At 41.4% G+C, this 19,670-nt stretch overlaps 1 protein-coding gene across 3 annotated transcripts in view; it reads left to right on the forward strand.

The window, feature by feature from the left end:
• The window catches only part of DCX (doublecortin), a 237,946-nt gene that overhangs the window by 102,865 nt on the left and 115,411 nt on the right, over positions 1-19,670 (forward strand). For all 3 annotated transcript variants that reach the window (XM_081041929.1, XM_081041930.1, XM_081041931.1), the window contains one exon: positions 16,474-16,576. In XM_081041929.1, coding sequence (XP_080898055.1) covers positions 16,474-16,576 — 103 coding nt within the window. The remainder of the gene's footprint in view (positions 1-16,473; positions 16,577-19,670) is intronic.

A 19,670-nucleotide genomic window follows, 5' to 3' on the forward strand; every position in this document is an offset into this window, starting at 1 on the left:
GCTTCAATACAATGTGCCTTGGTGAAGGCCTGTTGGTGTTGAGGTAATTAGGTGTTCTATTTGCTTCTTGGATTCGAGGATCCAGTTCTGTCCACAAGTTTGGGAAGTTCTCATCGACAATTTGTTTGAATATATTCTCTGTTCCCTTCCCTCTTTCTTCTCCTTCTGGTATACCCATTATTCTTATATTGCTCTTTCTGATGGAGTCAGAAAGTTCTTGTAGAGTTCTTTCATTTCTTTTAAGTCTCAAGTCTCTTTCTTCTTCCCTCTGTGTAAATTCCAGGTTCCTATCTTCGATGTCACTGATTCTTTCCTCCATCTGGTCAACTCTACTACCTAAGCTGGATATTTTATTGTTAATTTCTTCTATTGAGTTCTTAATCTCCAGAAATTCTAGTTGATTCTTTTTCAAGATTTCAATCTCTTTTGTAAAATGCTCATGGTGTTCTTTGATTGTGTTTCTGAGTTCATTAAACTGCCTTTCTGTGTTTTCTTGCAACTCGTTCAGTTTTTTCAGAATTGCGATCTTGAATTCTCTGTCATTTAAATCAGAAAGTTCCATATCTCTAAGTTCCTTTTCTGGAGACTTTTCACTTTCTTTCTGAGCTATCTTGTTGCCTTGGTTATTCATGGCAATCACTGATTTACTATTTCTCTTCCTAGACATCTACAGGAGTGTCTTCTGCAACAGGTTGATAGGTATGCGAAGAGCTTTTGGAGTTCCAAAGCTCTTTCTGCACCAGATTCAGAGCCCGTTTGTTTCAGCAGTTCTGTTTACTCCTGCAGGGATCCGCCCAGATAGGTGGGGCCAGGGGCGGGGTGAGTTGTGAGAGGTGGCCCAGAGCAATGGCGGCGACCACCACCACAGCCAGTCCTGCTTCCACAGCTCCTTCCCCTTTGTCGGAACTAGTTGAGCTGCGAATCTGTGTTTGCGGTCCACAGTTCTCAGAGCAGCAAATATTCTGTCCTTTGATTTGACACTGCTACTTTATTGCTTCTAGCACCGGGCAGGTGGGGGCGGGGCGAGCTCTGGGAGGGTAGGGAGAGGGCGGCTAGTCTCCGTGCCTAAGGCTTTCGTTCTCCACTCGGCAGTGAGGGCTTAAACCACCGATTTCAGCCCTCTTCCCTCAGTCTTTGCTCCAAGGTCTGCCGTGAGCGAGCGTTGGGTTCAGCTGTTTTGTATGCTGCCCCCTCAGCCCTTTGGGCCGTAAGTGGAGCCCTAGCAGTCCGAGTTTTTTCCTCTCCCGCAGCTGCAGAAGATCCGGGAGTAGCGGGCTCCGAGCACTGAGCTAGGTCTGTGTCCTGCGCCCGCGCAGCTCCGTCTCCGCACTTCTCCTCTCCCTCCTCCCCCGCTCGCGCGATTCGCCCACCTGGAGGTGAATTCAGTAGTCGGCCTCTTCGTCTTGCCTGTCTGCTGTGCAAGGAGTCCTTTGTGGAGTTATTGTTGTCCGATTCGTTGTAAATTCCAGGGGAGCGTTACAGAGCCTCACCTCACGCCGCCATTTTTTTTTTTCGTCCTCACCTCCATGACATTTTTAAATCCAAGTGTAAGTGTGAGTTTTATTTGGAAATTATGTCTGACACTTCATTTTGTCCTCCTTATTTTCTTTTTCGTCTTTCTTTTCCTCTTCCTTCTCCCCCTCCTCCTCCTTGTCTTCATTTTCCAAGACATACTCAGTGGCCAGGTAGAGTAATGAATAGGAGTTTTCTTGTCCATAGTTTAAAAATATGATCCATAAAGATGTTTTCTCTTTTTCAAATCAGTGAAATATTCTAATGCATATTAGACATTGATTAGGACAAATGGGAACTCTGCTGTCTAGGCTAGATACAAGCCTTACAGGTTAGTGCTTTAGGAATGTGTATTCTATCAGGAAATTGAATTGTTTTGTCTTGAAATTGAACAGGACACCAAGTGCTAGTCTCAACTCTGCCACAAGCCACCTATGTATACTTGGGCCACTTTGACTCTGTGATTTGGGCTCCTTACATTTAATATGGAAAACTTTTTATTTTCCCGTTTCTGTAACAAAGTGCAGGAGGGCTGTTATATCTTAATATTCAAGGCATTTGAGAAAGCTGGGTGTCCACATGCACAGTGTGAATTCATCTATATTTTGGATCCAGCAAAATGTAGGGTGGGATTACACAAGCAACTTGATCCTGAACAGCTGGATTGCAAAATGAATATGCTTTAAGTCAGCCTCACCATTGTGAGTGTTAGAAGCATAGGGACCTTTGCCTTTCTTAGAAGCTCCCCAAAGGAGTAGTTGTCCAAAGGCTTTTCCTAAAGTTTGGGTGGGTGCAGAGAGGCTTGCAGTTGGAGGACGATAGGTCATTGTAACATTAATCCCCAAGGCAACATGTGAAGGCTTTGTTGTCCTACAGTAGGATATCATGGCATGTCACTCTCATGGCTGCTTTGGAGCTTTTGGTTATTCTTCTTGGGAAGCAATTTTCACAAATACCTCCAAAATAAATTCTCTGGAACTTTTTGGGGAAGAGAGGCTGTTTGAAGTATTTTTAAAAAAAAAATTTAATTTTTTTTTAATTTATTAGTTTCAGGTGTACAAGACAAGGTAATACTTAGACGTTCATCATTTATATCCCTCACACTGTGAACCCCCCTCCCCCATCCACTATCCCTCCGACCTCACACTGAGCCATCACATTATATATATAAAATTATAGTTGGCATTCATTAATGTTTAGCTTCTGGTGTACAATGCCATGATCAGGAATCCACAGTATCCCTGAGGTGGTCTCCCAAATAGGACGCATGTCCATCGGATACCCAACAAAATCTTTACAACATTATTGAATACCTTCCCAAAATTAATTTTCAAAAAACCCTGAGGCCATCTTGTGGTTACCAGCTGCTTCCTAATCCCTTCACCTCTCCCCTTATCCCCAACCCCCACACCTGCCCATCTAACAACTCTCGGTTTTTTCTTTGTGTCCTCAAAACTGTCTCTGATCAGTTCATTCACATATTCTTTTCTTTAGATTCCGCATATAAGTGAGATCATATGGTACTTTTCTTTGTCTTTCTGACTTATTTCACTTAAAATAATGTTCTCTAGATCCATCCATGTTGTTGCAAATGATAAGATTTCTTTCTTCTTTATGGCTGCGTAATACTCCATTGTATAAATGTACCACAGCTTCTTAATCCAGTCATCTACCGATGGGCATTTCAGTTGTTTCCATGTCTTAGCTATTGTGTATAGTGCTGCAATAAACATAGGAGTGCATACTGATTTTTGAATTGGAGTTTTGGATTTCTCCGGGTAGATGTCTAGGAGTGGAATTACTGGATCATAGGGTAGTTCCATTTTCAGATTCCTGAGATACCTCCATACTGTTTTCCATAGTGGCTGCACTAATCTGCAATCCCACCAACAATGCACTAGCGTTCCCTTTTCTCCACATCCGCGCCAGCATTTGTTGTTTGTTGATTTATCCATGATAGCCATTTTGACTGGAGTGAGGTGGTATCTCATTGTGGTTTGTATTTGCATTTCTCTGATGGTTAGTGAGGTTGAGCATTTCTTCATATGTCTTCTTGCCTTCTGTATGTCCTTGTTAGAAAAATGTCTCCTCAAGTCCTCTGCCCATTTTTTAATTGGGTTGTTTGTTTTTTTGGAGTAGAGTTGAGTAAGTTTTTTATAGATTTGTGATATTAATCCCTTATCAGATATATCATTGGCAAATATCTTTTCCCATTGAGTAGGATCCCATTTTGTTTTATTGATGGTTTCCTTTGCTGTGAAAAAACTTTTTAGTTTGATGTAATCCCACACGTTTATTTTTTTCTCTTACTTCCCTTGCGCGAGTGGATATATCAGGGAAAATCTTACTCCGGGTAATGTCCATGAAGTTTCTTCCTATATTTTCTTCTACATATTTTATGGTTTCAGATCTTATATTTAAGTCTCTAAGCCATTTTGAATTTATTTTTGTATATGGTTTAAGGAGGTGGTCCAGCTTCATTTTCTTGCATGTGTCTGTCCAGGTATCCAAACAGCAATTATGGAACTGGCTGTATTTACTCCATCATACGTTCTTGCTTCCATTGTCATAGATTAGATGGGCATATCGACATGGATTTACTTCTGGACTCTCTATTCTGTTCCATTGATCTGTGTGTCTATTTTTATGCCAGTACCATGCTGTTTTGATTACTGTAGCCTTGTAGTATAGTTTGAAATCAGGTATCGTTATACCTCCCACTTCTCAAGATTGCTAAGGCTATCCGGGGTCTTTCATGGTCCCATATAAATTTTAGGATTATATGTTCTAGTTCTGTCAAAAACGTCGTTGGTAGTTTAATAAAAATTGCGTTGATTATGTATATTGCCTTAGGCAGTATGGACATTTTAACTATATTAATTCTTCCTATCCATGAACATGGAATGTGTTTCCATCTATTTATGTCTTCTTTCATTTCTTTCTTCAGTGTCGTATAATTTTCTGAGTAGAGATCTTTTACATCTTTGGTTAGATTTATTCCCAGATATTTTATAGTCTTTGGAGGAATTGTAAATGGGATTGTTTTTTTAATTTCTCTTTCTGATATTTTATCATTGGTATATACAAATGCAACTGATTTTCAAATATTAATTTTATATCCTGCTACTTTACTAAATTCATCTATCAGCTCTAATAGTTTCTTGGTTAGGTCTTTAGGGTTCTCTATATATAGTATCATATCATCTGCATATAATGATAATTTTACTTCCTCCTTACCAATTTGGATGCCTTTTATTTCTTTCTCTTGTCTGATTGCTGTGGCTAGAACTTCCAGCACTATGTTGAAGAGAAGTGGAGAAACTGGGCAACCTTGTCTTGTTCCTGATCTTAGGGGGAATCGTTTTAGCTTTTCCCCATTGAGTATGATGTTAGCTGTGGGTTTGACATATATTGCCTTTATTATGTTAAGATATGATCCCTCTATTCCCACTTTCTTAAGGGTTTTTATCATAAAAGGTTGCTGTATTTTATCAAATGCTTTTTCTGCATCCATTGACATGATCATGTGATTTTTATTTTTCATTTTGTTAATGTGGTGTATCACATTAATTGATTTGCAGATGTTGAACCACCTCTGCATACCAAGGATGAATCACACTTGATCATGGTGTATGATCTTTTTAATGTATTGCTGAATTCTGTTCGCTAATATTTTGTTGAGAATTTTTGCATCTATGTTCATTAGAGATATCGGCCTGTAGTTTTCTTTTTTTGTGGTGTCTTTGTCTGCTTTTGGGATCAGGGTGATAGTGGCTTCGTAAAAAGTGTTTGGGAGTCTTCCTTCCTTCTGGATTTTTTGGAAGAGCTTGAGGAGAATAGGTGATAATTCTTTTTTGAAAAATTCACCTGTAAAGCCATCTGGTCCAGGGCTTTTGTTTGTTGGGAGATTTTTTTTCAACTATTATTATAGTTTTCATTTATTAAAGTAGGCCACCAAAAAAAAAATAAACTTATTAGCTGCTAGGTAATAAAAGTTCTTGAAAGCAATAATGTTGGAAGATTATTGATTAGTGATTCAATTTCCCTGGTGGTAATCAGACTGTTCAGGCTTTCTGTTTCTTCTTGAGTTAGCCTTGGAAAATTATGCGCCTCTAGAAAATTGTCCATTTCTTCCAGATTGTCAAATTTGTTGGCATATAGTTGCTCATAGTAATTTCTTAAAATTTTTTCTATTTCTGTGGTGTCTGTTGTCACTTCTCCTCTTTCATTTCTGATTTTATTAATTTGGGTCCTCTCTCTCCTTTTCTAAATGAGTCGGGCTAAAGGTTTGTCAATTTTATTTATCTTCTCTAAGAACCAACTCTTGGATTCATTGATCTTTTGTATTGTTTTTCTGGTTTCCATTTCATTTATTTCTGCTCTGATCCTTATTATCTCCTTCCTTGTGCTCTCTTTGGGCTTATTTTGCTGTTCGTTTTCCAGATCCCTTAAGTGTGAAGATAAACTGTCCATTAGTGATGTTTTTTGTTTCTTTAGGTAGGCCTGCAGTGCTATGAACTTCCCTCTTAGGACTGCTTTCGCAGCATCCCATAGATTTTGCGTTGTCGTGTTCTCATTCTCATTTGTCTCGAAATATCTTTTGATTTCTTCTTTGATCTGTTGCTTGACCCATTCATTATTTAGTAACATGTTATTCAGCTTCCATGAATTGGTGTGTCTTCCTGGTTTTTTCCCCTGCAGTTCATTTCCAATTTCATAGCACTGTGGTCAGAGAAGACAATTGGTATGATTTCAAGTTTCTTAAATTTATCAAGGCTTGTTTTGTGTCCTAACATATGATCTATCTTGGAAAATGTTCCATGTGCACTTGAGAAGAACGTGTATTCTGCATCATTGGGGTGAGATGCTCTGAAAATATCGATTAAATCCAACTGCTCCAAAGTATCATTTAAGGGTGCTGTTTCCAAATTGATTTTCTGTCTGGAGGACCTGTCCCTTGTTGTCAGAGGTGTGTTGAAGTCCCCTACTTTGATAGTGTTTCTGTTGATCTCTGTCTGTATGTCCATCAGTACCTGTTATATATATTTAGGTGCTCCTATGTTAGGTGCATAGATGTTTACTAGGGTTATGTCCTCTTGTCGGATGGATCCCTTTATTATTATATAGTTCCCATCTTTGTCTTTTAATATGTTCTTCATTTTAAAGTTTATTTTGTCAGACATAAGTATTGCATCTCCAGCTTTTTTTTTCGCTTTCATTTGCATGAAATATGTTACTACAACCCTTCACTTTCAGCCTGTGTGTGTCTTTTGATGTGAGGTGAGTCTCTTGTATACAGCATATACAAGGGTCTTGCTTCCTTATCCACTCAGCCACCTTATGCCTCTTGATAGGAGCATTTAATCTGTTTACATGTAAAGTGATTACTAATAGGAACATAGTTATTGCCATTTTTAAATTTGTAGTAAATTGTTTTCATCTTTCTTCTATTTACAGAAGTCCTTTTAGTATTTCTTGCAATGCTGGCTTGGTTGTAATAAATTCTTTCAGTTTGTTCTTTTCTGGGAAGCTCTTTATCTCTCCATCAACTTTAAATGATAGCCTTGCTGGATAAAGCAATCTAGGTTGTAGGCCTTTGTGTTCCATCACTTTCAGTATCTCCTGCCACTCCCTCCTGGCCTTCAATGTTTCTGTAGAAAAGTCATTTGATAGTCTTATGGGAGTTCCCTTGTATGTAACCTTCTGCCTTTCTCTTGCTGCTTTTAAGATTCTCTCTTTGTCTTTAAGCTTTGCCATTTTAACTATAATGTGTCTTGGTGTGGGCCTGTTTGGGTTTATCCTGGTTGGAACTCTCTGCACTTCCTGGACTTGTATCTTGGTTTCCTTGATCAGGTTAGGGAAGTTTTCAGACATTATTACCTCAAGTATGTTCTCAATCCCTTGCTTCCTCTCTTCGCCTTCTGGTATTCCTATGATGCGCATATTGTTGTACTTGATGTTATCCCAGAGGTCTCTTAACCCATCTTCATTGGTTTTTATTCTTTTTTCTTTCTGTTGTTCAGTTTGAGTGATCTCTGCTAACTTGTCTTCTAAGTTGCTGATTCGATCCTCTGCTTCATCTAACCTGCTGGTCATTCCTTCAAGTGAGTTCTTATTTTCGGTAATTGTGTTCTTTAGTTCTAGCTGGTTGTTCGTTAAGATTTCTACATCCTTTTTAGTTCTAACTGCTTGTTCTTTATGATTTCTACATCCTTCTTTATGTCTTGTCTAAGCTCCTTAAACATTCTTATCACCAGTGTTCTGAACTCTGTCTCTGACAGGTTGGTTACCTCTGCTTCATTTCGTTCCAGTTGTGGAGGTTTCTTCTGTTGTTTTATTTCGGACATGTCTCTTTGTCTCCCCATTCTGACTGACTCTCTTTGTTTGCTTTGATGTATTAGGAAGATCCCCTAGAGCTCTTAGTCCTTGCTGGGTTATCTTATGTAGTATGTGTCCTTTATATTTGACTTGGACTACTTCGTTCTTCTCCTCTGCATGTGCTCCACAGGTGGCTCGTGTGTTTAGTATATTGTCCTGTTCAAGAAGAACTTTAATTGCTTTTAGCTTGTGAGTAGGTGGGTTTAACTCCTAGGCCGTCTAGTTGTGAAACTTGGCTCTGCCCACCGCAGGGTGTTCTGCTGGGTGAGGGTTAGCCACTTAAATGAGGTTTGGCCTCTATGGGCTCTTGTGCCTTCAGAGAATTCCCTCTGGGTGTGTGACTTGTAGGTCAAACCCGGTAGTACTCTGGTTTGGTCCAGAGTTGGCTTCTGGATATGTTGAATCTTGTGCCTCTTATGCTGGGCCCTTTTAAGGCAGTTTCAGCACAAATCAAGTTACCAAGTACAACAACAACAACAAAGAAAACAAATCAAGTACATTCATATGTAAAATACAACCGACAATCCCCACTCAACATAGGCAAAGATGTCAAAGAAATAAAGACAGAACAAAGAAAATCACAACAAGCAAAAAAAAAAAAAAAAAAAAGAAAAAAGAAAAAAAAGAGAACACCAAGCAAAGCAAAACAGAAAGCAGCACCAGTCTTGGCTTAAGCCCACCAAGTAATCTCCAGGTTGTCTTCCACTGTGCCAAAGACTTCCCTGCCTATTGCGCAGGCAGCTCTGGTCACCTGGTGCCCAGAGTGCATTTGGGAGTGTAGATTTAAATGCGAGGGACTGAAGGGTCTGGATGACAGTTTTCAGAGAGACCGTGCAATTTCTGTCCTTTCCTGCACAAATGCATTGTGAGAGTAGCTCCACCAGCCCTGTGCCCAGTACTCCTGAGTCTTAGGGCCCTCCTTCGGTGGGTGTGTGGGAGGGGCGGGCGGGAGATCTCTAAGCTGCTGAAAGCCAGGAGCTGCGTGCGCTGCTTACTGCTGAACTCAGGGAGTGCTTCTGTAGTTGCCCTTGCCCCGCCCCAGGCCAGCCAGAAAGGGTGGGCCTGGGGATGGAGGGGTCTTCTCTCTCTCAGGCCAGCCACGTCACACTCCTCCCGCAGGCCTGAAAAGGTGGTGGCTGGGGGTGTGGGAGTCTCCTCTCTCCTTGTCCAGCGAAAATCCCCTCTTCCAACCTCTTCCAAAGGTCAGAGCTGGCTGCCAATCTTCCCAGTGCCTGAGCACAGACGCCCCTCTGTAATCTGACACTACCCCTCAGTTCAGGGGTCTGTTTAAGTCTCTGGAAGGGCGGGGGGAGGATTCGAAAAGCGGGGTGAGGGGCCCAGGTGTGGCGTCTGAGTTCTTTGTCTGCCTTAGGGCCCACCAGCTGCCTGCCCTGGCGGGAGCGATCAGCTGTGGGATGCAGGGAAAGAGCCCACCTCCTGGACCCTGCACTCTCTGCTGCACCCTGGTTTCCCGTGGGACTCTAGAGCCCCGGGTGCTGTCTGCCGCTGCTGCTGTGGGTACACTGCAGGGCCGCGGCTCTATTGTGGGGGGTGGGGAGAGCGCAGCGTGTTTCCTCTTGCCCTCCTCGCTTCTCCCCCGGTCGCCCAACTAGCGCACCCCAAAGCAAACCTTCCACGAGTCTTTGCTTCGTCCTGGGTGTCGCGCAGTGGTCGCCGTCTGGCCTGGGCTCCGCCGTGGGGGGGGTGCGTTTCCACTTCGCTACCCTCTCTCCTCCCCCGCTTGCCCAACTAGCGCACCCCAAAGCAAACCCTCCACGAGTCGGCACTATGTCCTGGGCGCGGCGCGGAGGTCGCCGTCTGCTGTTTGAAGTATTTACTAAATTCTTTTTATGGCTAGTAGTTGATGGAGGTTTTCTATTTCTTTTTGAGCTAATTTCATTTTTTTACGTGTTTCTTCATTTCATTTAAGTTTTGAAACTAATTAGCATAGTTATGCGAAGAACTTCTCTTTTATACTTTATTTCATCACATTTAGATTTATGCTAAAAATATTGCTAACATACATTATGTCAGTTACAAGTGTACACCATAGTTGTTCCACATTTATATACCTAAAAGAGTGATCATTACAAGTCCAGCAGCCATGTGACACTGTACCATGTTATCACAATATTATTCACTATATTCCCTATGCTGTACATAACATCCTCATTAAAAAGGGGGCAAGGTGAAAGGCGAAGGGGAATAAGAGGTTCAAATTTCCAGGTATAAAACAAATAAGTCTGTCTCAGTGAAATAAGTCAGACAGACTTATTTGTTTTATACCTGGAATTTTAAACGTCTTATTCCCCTTCATCTTTCACACCCCCCTCTTTTTAATTTTTCAATTACAGTTAACATTCAATATTATTTTATATTAATTTCAGGTGTACAACATAGTGGTGAGACATTTGTATAATTTAAGAAGTGTTATCACTGACTACTAGTACTCCCTTGGCACTATACATAGCTATTACCATATTATTGACTATATTCCCTATGCTTTATTTTACATCTCCATGACTGTTTTTTAACTCCCAATTTGTACTTAATGCCTTCACCCTTTACACCCTGTCCAAACCCCTCCCATCTGTCACCTTGATTAATCTAGTACCTATCTGACACCATACATAGTTATTACAATATTGTTGACTATATTTCTTATGCTGTACTTTACATCCCCATGACTGCTTTGTAGCAACCAATTTATACTTTTTAATCCCCTCCCCTTTTTTCACCCACTCTTTCAACTCCCTCCCATCTGGCAACCATCAAGATGTTTTCTATATCTATGAGTGTATTTGTTTTGTTTGTTTATTTATTTTGTTCTTTAGATCCACATATAAGTGACATCACATTGTATCTATCTTTCTCTGTCTGACATACTCCACTCAGAACAGTACCTGCCAGGTCCATCCATGCTGCCATAGATGGCAAAAACCCATTCCCTTCCATGGCCAAAAAATACAACATTCTATGTATGTATCACCTCCTCTTTATCCATTCTTTCATCGATGGACACTCAGGCTGCCTCCACATCTTGGCTATTGTAAATAATGCTGCAATGAACATATAGATGCACATGTCCATTTGAAGTAGTGTTTTGGATTTCTTCAGATAAATACCCAGAAATAAGATTACTGAGACCCTCTTTGTCTCATTATAACCTTTGTTTTAACATCTATTTTGTCTGGTATAAGTATTGCTAGTTTAGATTTTTGTTTGTTTCCATTTTCATGAAATATCTTTTTCCATCCCTTTGCTTTTAGTCTTTGTGTGTCTTTCAATCTGAAATGAGTCTCTCTCTTGTAGACAGCATATGTAAGGGTCTGTTTTCTTATCCATTCAGCCACCTTATCTTTTAATTCAAACATTTAATCCGTTTACATTTAAAGTAATTGTTGACAGATATATTGTTATTACCAGTTTATTATTCATATTTTTAATTTATTTTTTCATCTTAAAGAAGTCCCTGTAACATTCCTTGTAATACTGATTTGGTGGTGATGGACTCCTTTAGCTTTTTCTTGTCTAGGAATCTCTTTTTTTTTATTTTAATTAAAGTTTATTGGGGTGACAATTGTTAGTAAAGTTACATAGATTTCAGGTGTACTCTTTATCTGTCTTTCAATTTTAAATTATAGCCTTGCTGAGTAGAGTAGTCTTGGTTGAGTTTCTTTTCATCATTTTGAATATTTCCTGCCAATCCCTTTTGACATGCAAAGTTACTGTTGAGAAATTAGCTGACAATTTTATGAGAGCTCTCTGATAAATTACTAGTTGCCTTTCTCTTGCTGCTTTTAAGGTTGTCTCTTTGTCTTTAACCTTTGCCATTTTAATTATAATGTGTTGGTGTGGGCCTTTTTGGATTCATCTTGTGTTAGACTTTCTGTGCTTCCTGGGCTTGTATGTCTATTTCCTTTGACAGGTTAGAAAAATTTTCAGTCCTTATTTCTTCAAATAGGCTTTCAATCCCTTGCTTTCTCTCTTCTCCTTCTGGTACCACTGTGATGCAAATGTTGTCATGCTTAATGTTGTCTCAGAGGTCTGTTAATCCTCATTTTTTTGGATTCTTTTTTCCTTTTGCTGTTCTGATTGGGTGTTTTCTACTACCTTGTCTTTCAAATCGCTGATTCTATTCTCTGTTTCATCTAGTTTTCTGGTGATTTCTTTTAGTGCATTGTTTATTTCAGTTATTGTATTCTTCACTTCTCACTGGTTCTTTTTTATGGTTTCTATGTCATTTGCCATTCTTGCTATATCTCTGTTGTAGTTCTTGCTAAGTTTCTTGAGCATCTTTACAACAAGTGTTTTGAACTCTGTCTCTGATAGGCTGCTTGCCTCCATGTTGTTTAGTTCTTTTTCTGGAAATTTCTCCTGTTCCTTCATTTGGACTGAATTTCTTTGTTTCCTCATTTTGGCTGCCGCTCTGTGTTTGTTTCTATGCATTCTGTAGATCTGCTACATTTCCCAATTTTGCCAGTTAGCCTTATATAGTAAGTGCCCTTTGGAGCCCAGTGGCACAGTCTCCCTGATCACCTGCACCATATGCTTCAGGAGTATCCCTTGTGTGGGTTGTGTGTGCTTTCCTGTTATAGTTGAGCCTTGATTGCTATTGGCATGTCAGTGGGTGAGATTGTTCCTCAGGCTGACTGGCTATGGGGTTAAGCCATGTCCACAGCTTATGGGCTGCTGTGCTTATGGGCTTACTACACAGAGTGGGATTTGCCCCAGTGGGATCTGGTGCCATTGAGACCACCCTTTGGGTGTGCTACTTGTTGGGATAATTGGGTGGTGTTCTTCTGTGTTCTGAAACCAACCTCCAAGTATGATGGTTCTGGGGCCTCTTGGGTAGAGCTCCAGTGCAGGCCCAGTTCACCCACTGCCTGTGATCAGTTGGGAACTACCTGGTAGGAGCTATAATGTGATCCACAATTGGTCACTGCCTGTGGTGGCCATTGAGGTGTGTGGGAAAGGTCACACTGTGAACCAACAATGGCTGCAACCAGTACTGGGTCTGTGGTAGCTCTGCAAAAAGCCAGGACTCACCAAGGCCTGCTGCTGTTTGCTGGATCCCTTAAGGTTCAGCCACCAATAAAGCCTTGTGCAGTATAGAATTGGGTGTGACGGGGTCTCATTGAGTCCCCAGGGTGGAGCAAGTGGAGCTCACCAGACCAATTCAGATTGAGATTTGGTCATGAATGTGGGGGAAGTCTCACCACAGGAAACATGATGCCTGCCTGCCCACTGCAAGGGAGGAGGATCCCATCCAGGGAAAATGTCAACTATCTTCCAGCCCTCACCTGAAGCCACATACCTCAGTCTGCCCTCCATATGCCTCCGAGGTCCCCCATGTCACTGTTCCTCTACTAGAGCCCAGGGTAGGTGCCTGCAAGTGAGTTAGTGTGGGCTGTTTAAGAGAAAGTATGGGTTTCCCACAGCCTTTTGTACTACCCAGACTGTAATCTCTACTGTTTTTCACAGCCAGATGCTGTGGGGTTTTCTCTTCCTGGCACCAGCACTCCAGGCTGGGGGGCTTGGTATGGGGCTGGGGTCCCTTGTTCCTCCATGGAGAATCTGTGTCCAAGATATCCCTCCCAATTTTCATCCACCACATTGGGGTTTGGGGCCAGCCCATTTTGAGTCTCTGCCCCTCTTACCAGTCTTGATGCAGCTTCTTTTTTATATCCTTAGTTATAAAATTTCTGTCAGCTGGACTTCAGATGGTTCTCCAGGTACATTGTTCTATAACTTAGATGTAGTTTTGATGTGTTCATGGGATGAGGCAAGCACAGTATTTATCTACTCTGGCATCTTGGATTCCCTCCACAAAGAATAACTTCTGACTTCACATAATTTTTCCTTTCTTGTTCCTAATTTGTGTATTTGTTACCTTTCAAAACCTTTGAATGTTATGTAGTTTCTATTGTCTGCCACGATTTATTTCTTCTTTCTTGTTTCTACTTTTTTGCCTTTGTACATCCTTACAAAGCCTCCTCCTTCTCCTCTGTCTTCTTCTTCTTCTTCTTCTTCTTCTTCTTCTTCTTCTTCTTCTTCTTCTTCTTCTTCTTCTTCTTCTTCTTCTTCTTCTTCTCCTTCTCCTTCTCCTTCTCCTTCTCCTTCTCCTTCTCCTTCTCCTTCTCCTTCTCCTTCTCCTTCTCCTTCTCCTTCTCCTTCTCCTTCTCCTTCTCCTTCTCCTTCTCCTTCTCCTTCTCCTTCTCCTTCTCCTTCTCCTTCTCCTTCTCCTTCTCCTTCTCCTCCTCCTTCTTCTCCTTCTCTTTCTCCTTCTTCTTCCTCTCCTTCTTTTCCTTCTACATTTGGTTGAGGCAAAACAGTCTTGGCTAAATTCTCACTATGTGATAAGCACTTTACCAGAAACAATGGGGAGATACACAAAGAGGGATAAACTTGGTCTTTACATGCAAGAAACCTGTGATCTAATGGGAAGAACTAGGTGAGTACTCATGAAAGTACTGGCAGGTCTTGAAACAAAATGCTAAATCCTAGAGACCACTAGTGGATGGACAACCAAGGGCGAGGGTTCCCTCACTCATCATCAAAACTAAAGGCAGCCAGTCAGGGTAAAGGAAATCTCAAACATGTAGGCATATCAGAGATCTCATGTCAAGGAGGTGGCAGGCAGTAAACAATTGAGAGATACACAATGTATCAAAGTTAGGGGTTCCAGGTTTTATTGAACCAAGGTCCAAGATGTCAGTGGGAGTCTGCATTAGGGTTCGAAGCCATGTATCCTATGTCATTGGACCCACTACCAGGAAAGTATGCAGGATACTTATTGAACTAACAGTGCCAGCCAGTGACTTGTTCACTTGGATGTGGTACTAAATAGCTCCCATGGCACCTACATATCCTCCCATCTTAGCACTCATGATAGCACATTGAATTGCTCTGTTTCAATGTATCTCACTCCATCAGATTATGAGCTCCATAAAGTCATGAACTGAGTCTTATTCATCTTTGTCTCCACAGTGCCTGAAATATACATGAGTGCTTTGTATTACTGAGTGGCCAAAAACACAGGATTTAGAGTCAGACAGATCTGCATTTGTTTGGCTTCATCACTTTCTTCTTGAGTAATTTACTTACTGTCTCTCGGCCTCAGTTTTCTCATCTGTAAAATAGTGAAGAAAATGATACCGATTTCTAGGATTTGTTGTGAAAGTGAAATGCGTTGACAGATTTGGAAGTACTTAACAGAGTGCCTGTCACAGAATAAGCATTCAATTAGTGGTAGCTCTGATTGTCATTGCGTGATTGTGGAATGAATGAATGGGGGAGGAGCAAGTGGGCTTAAGCAGGATGTTGGCTTATTTTGATGAGGTCAGAACCCAGGGCTGGGAAGTGGCTTAATGGGAGCAATCCTGGCAATTCTCTAAGTCTCCTTCCCTCTTCTTGGCATCTCTTGGATGGTTGGGAGGTTGAGACAATGGGAATAATATTTATGCATCTCTTGCTTTGTGTAAGGCTTGTAATCATCTTGACTGGGGGAACAGAGATTGACTAGACCCAAGGTGGGGGATGATGTTATTAATACAAATATTTTTTACATATAACATATTATTCTCTGCACCCAGCAAGCCATTATCAGTTTGTCAGCACTATGCCTGTAGAAAGCCATTGCTGGCAGATTGAATTGGTAGCTTAGAATAATTAGAAGCTTTAAATACTTTCAAGATAAAGATTGGTATAAGAACATTTTGACTCTGTGGTTTCTCCTGGGGTTTCCCTGGTGTGCTGGACTAGTTATCAAATGTAACTAGGAAAACTGAGAATTGGGGAGACTGCAGGGAACAGCATACTTTCCCAGGGATCCTTGTTTCTTTGTGCAGGAAATAGAGACTATCTCTCTATTGTGGATAAGCAACAGTGCATAGGGCACTACAAGGTGGAAGAGGTCCTAGGAACATGGCTTTACCAGCAGAACCTCAAGCCTATGGGAATCCATTACTCTTGATTATGTTTTAAGTGGTGAGGACAGTTTTCCCCTCCTTGTTCTTTAGGGAGGCATGATATTCTGGGCCACTACCAAGTTCTTGGTCTATTTTAAGCAAAAGTTCAATTTTTGTGGGTTCAAAGCAGTTAAGAACTGGTGTCATTTAAAAAAAAAACTAATGATGAAGAGAGAAACTTCTATGTACTGGTCAATCACAGACTCTACCCACAACGTGCTTCAGAAGATCTTTTTCATCTGCCTTGGCCAAGTTGGGCTAGGAGAACTCTGCCTTTGAGGCTCTGACAAAAGGTGACATTTGTAGGGCTATGTGCTTGTTTACTTTCATTCAGAGGTGGACATTCCATTTAGACATGTTCCCGTAGTTACTCTACGGGATACAAGACGGTGATACAAGACTACCACACATGAAACGTGGAAAGACAATGGCAGTCAATATTTATTTACTCTCTAGGGGTTGTGGTGCATATTATGAGCCTGGTATTTTGAGAAAAAGTAAATCCCTGGGGGCTAGGGATAATGGCCTAGATGTGAATTTTTTCCCCTGCCAACATGGTATGACTGTCATAAGATAATCAAATACCAATCCAATGATTCTGCTTTATCCATAGGTAACTTGTCTCCATGATTTCTTTGGTGATGATGATGTATTTATTGCCTGTGGTCCTGAAAAATTCCGCTATGCTCAGGATGACTTTTCTTTGGATGAAAATGGTAAGCACCACCACTGAATGTTATTGCTACAGTGTTCTCCCTCATTCTATCCCTTAGGATTTCTATGGATTCATATGGCCTGGAGCACATCCATTCATGGTCATTTAAGGTCAAATATTGTTAGTCTTGTTCTTGTGTATTTGGATAAATGAGTCACTAAGTCAGAGGTTTCCAAACTGTGGCCCACAGGCCAACTGTGGCTCGCTATCAATTTTTTATTAGCCCGCAGCAAATTCCAAAAATATATTTAGTTTACTTAAATAAACCAGGTGAGGCAATACGTACTTCACCTCAAGTTAGTGGCCCGGCTGTTTGTGTATTTTACCATATATGGCCTTTGGTGAAAAACGTTGAAAAAAGTTTGGATACCCCTGCACTAAGTGAAAGGTTGATTGATAAACTAGATGCCCAGCCTCCAAACTCAATAAAACTATCTACCCCAATAGATGCCATATTTCTTGAACTATATATTGTGTCACATGGGCTGACAGGCACAATCAGACCATGGGAAGGAACATTTAGAGTCAGAACTTGGATATTGTATGTATGTGTTTTTTCTAGTCAACATCCTCGGGCAATTTGGCCCATGTTGATGATTCTATTTTAGAAAGATTTTCCACTGAGCTCTTACTGTCAAAACTTTTTCCTTTTCCCACCTTCTGGTTTGCTGCCCCATTCCCCCTGCCTTTTAACTCAAGAATTCAGAAGGCTGTTAATCTGAGGAAGGAGGTGAAACATTTTCCCATCTCTCTTTGCTGAATCTAAGCTCCAGGTATAAGTTAATGGTGAATTAGCTCACACAACAACAGGGTTAGAATGTGATCCTGATGGAAAGAGACATTTAAGACATATTTCCCACATATGAGGAATACAGTGTGAGGAAAACAAACCGAGTTGTACTAATATAGACTTTACAAACAACTCAAGTGAGAAAGACCATGAAAGAGGTGGCATTTCTTCTGTGTTCCCATTGAGAAGAGGCACATGACCATAAAATAGCTAAACAAATCCCAGGCTATGTCAAATTTCTTATACCTTCTACATCTCCATCTCTGGACAGTGATAACTGAAGTTCATCAACCAAAACAAGAAGTGAAAAGTAAAATGAACAAAAATGAACTTTCTGCTTAACCCATTTCCTAAAAATCTCAACCTATCAGAAAAGATCTCCTAATATTTTGGGGTAAATGGTATTTCAATGTACCTTTATGTAGAAGATGACAAGGGGGTGTTTAAAGAAAAAAGAAAATGACCTCTACCAAACTGTTCTGTTCTAATCTGAGCAGCACAGGTTGGAAAAAAAATAAATAAACCTGAAATATAGTGGAAAGAAAACTAGACTGGGACTCAGGAGCTTGGCTATTAGTTTTTGTTCTGCTATTTTCTTGCTTTTAGGCCCTAAGGACGAGGCTTAAGCTCTTTGTGTTCTTATCAGGAAAATTAGCATAATTATTCTTATATTGATAATATATTAGCACAATCAGTGCCCCAAATTGCCATAGTAGGAATGCTGTGTGGCCTGCATGGAAAGGATGCTGCAGACATGTCAGTCTGGGGTTGGAGCAATTAGCAGGAATATTTGACAGGCTTTCTTACACACTCTTGAGCTTTCTGTTCTATGAGTTCTGAGTGGTAGAGTCACTGCTGGCTTGTTCATTCATTAAATCAGCATAGGGGTTATAATAACATGAATTTAAAATTAAAAAGAACTTGGATTCTGGTCAAGATGACAGAGTAGGAAAACACTGTGCTTGCCTCCTCTCATGACCATTTCAAAATCAAACCCAAACAATAGAACAACTGTCATGCAGGAACTCTGTTCCCACTCCCCGCATAAGAACACAGGATACTGCGAGGCCAAAAAGGAAAACCAACGGAGCCATGGATGGGGGTTTTATACCATTATATTCTTGCTGGCGGCTAAGTTAGAGACACAGGGAATAGGATCTACATGATCTGCAATCCATCGGCTGCTTCTCTGCCAACCAACTAACCCCCCAGCATAGCCACGGCAGTTATATCAGTGACTAACGGCTAACAAGTTACAGCTGATGGCCAACTAGTCACAGCTGATGGCCATCTACTGCCTGAGCCAGCACCTTTCCACATGAGACCAAGAGCCTGGAAACTGCTCTCTTGGCTCTGTCCTCTGTCCCCACACTCCACCCCCACAGGGTCTTGCCTCACAATCTATGTGACAAGCATCTTTCGTGACGGAGCCTGTGTCCTATTAGCCTATAGGCACCTACGGGCAAAATTAAATCGTAGCCATAGGAACCAACAATGGCAAATCCCTTCCATCTGGGAGGATGCATGCCAGCTTTTTATCCTGGGAAAGGAGAGTCGCTGCCATTGGCACCTTTCCCAGTTTGTGGTACCAGACATTTATGGCAGTGCTTGGGGTCCCTTGCATAGTTTCAACATGTAACAGAACAGGGGATCCCATAATAGGCCATAGCGAAAGCACATATGTTACCCTCAAAATTGTCCTGGCATCAGGACCTCCATATACCAGAGTCACTTGTGTTGGCCACTTGGCCACCACCCCTGGTATCACTTGCAAATCATGGGTCAAACCAGCCACCCATGGGGCTATCAGGCCCAACCACCCACAGTGGGGGCTTTTGACCTGCCACAGCCAAGTCCATTGCTGCCATTCCCCTGCTTTGAAGCATATGGGTGCTGGCAGCAAACTGTCTTCATTTCTGCTATAGCCTGGCTTTGACAGAGTCTCACTTGTAATAACCTGTAACTGAATGGGGAAAGCTGTTCGATGTAGCAGAGCTTGTACTGATGCAGGCCCTCCCTTCCGTGGTCTCTCATTCAGTATTGTCAAGACATCCCATAGAGGCGAGGCCCAGTCATGCATCGTGGGAGGGTGTTTTGACACCCGGAGGCCTTGCATCAGAAGTCTATTGTAGCGTTCAATCATGTCAGCTGCTTGTGGATTGTATGGGGCATTAAACAACCATTGTACGTCCATACTGGCAGCCCAGCGCTACACTTCTTGCCTGGTAAAATGAGTACCCCTGTCACTTTCAATGACTTGAGGGTGCTCATAGAGGGCAAACAGCTGTGTAAGAATGACCGCTGT

The sequence above is a fragment of the Rhinolophus hipposideros genome (assembly GCF_964194185.1).
Source record: "Rhinolophus hipposideros genome assembly, chromosome: X".
NCBI lineage: Eukaryota > Metazoa > Chordata > Mammalia > Chiroptera > Rhinolophidae > Rhinolophus > Rhinolophus hipposideros.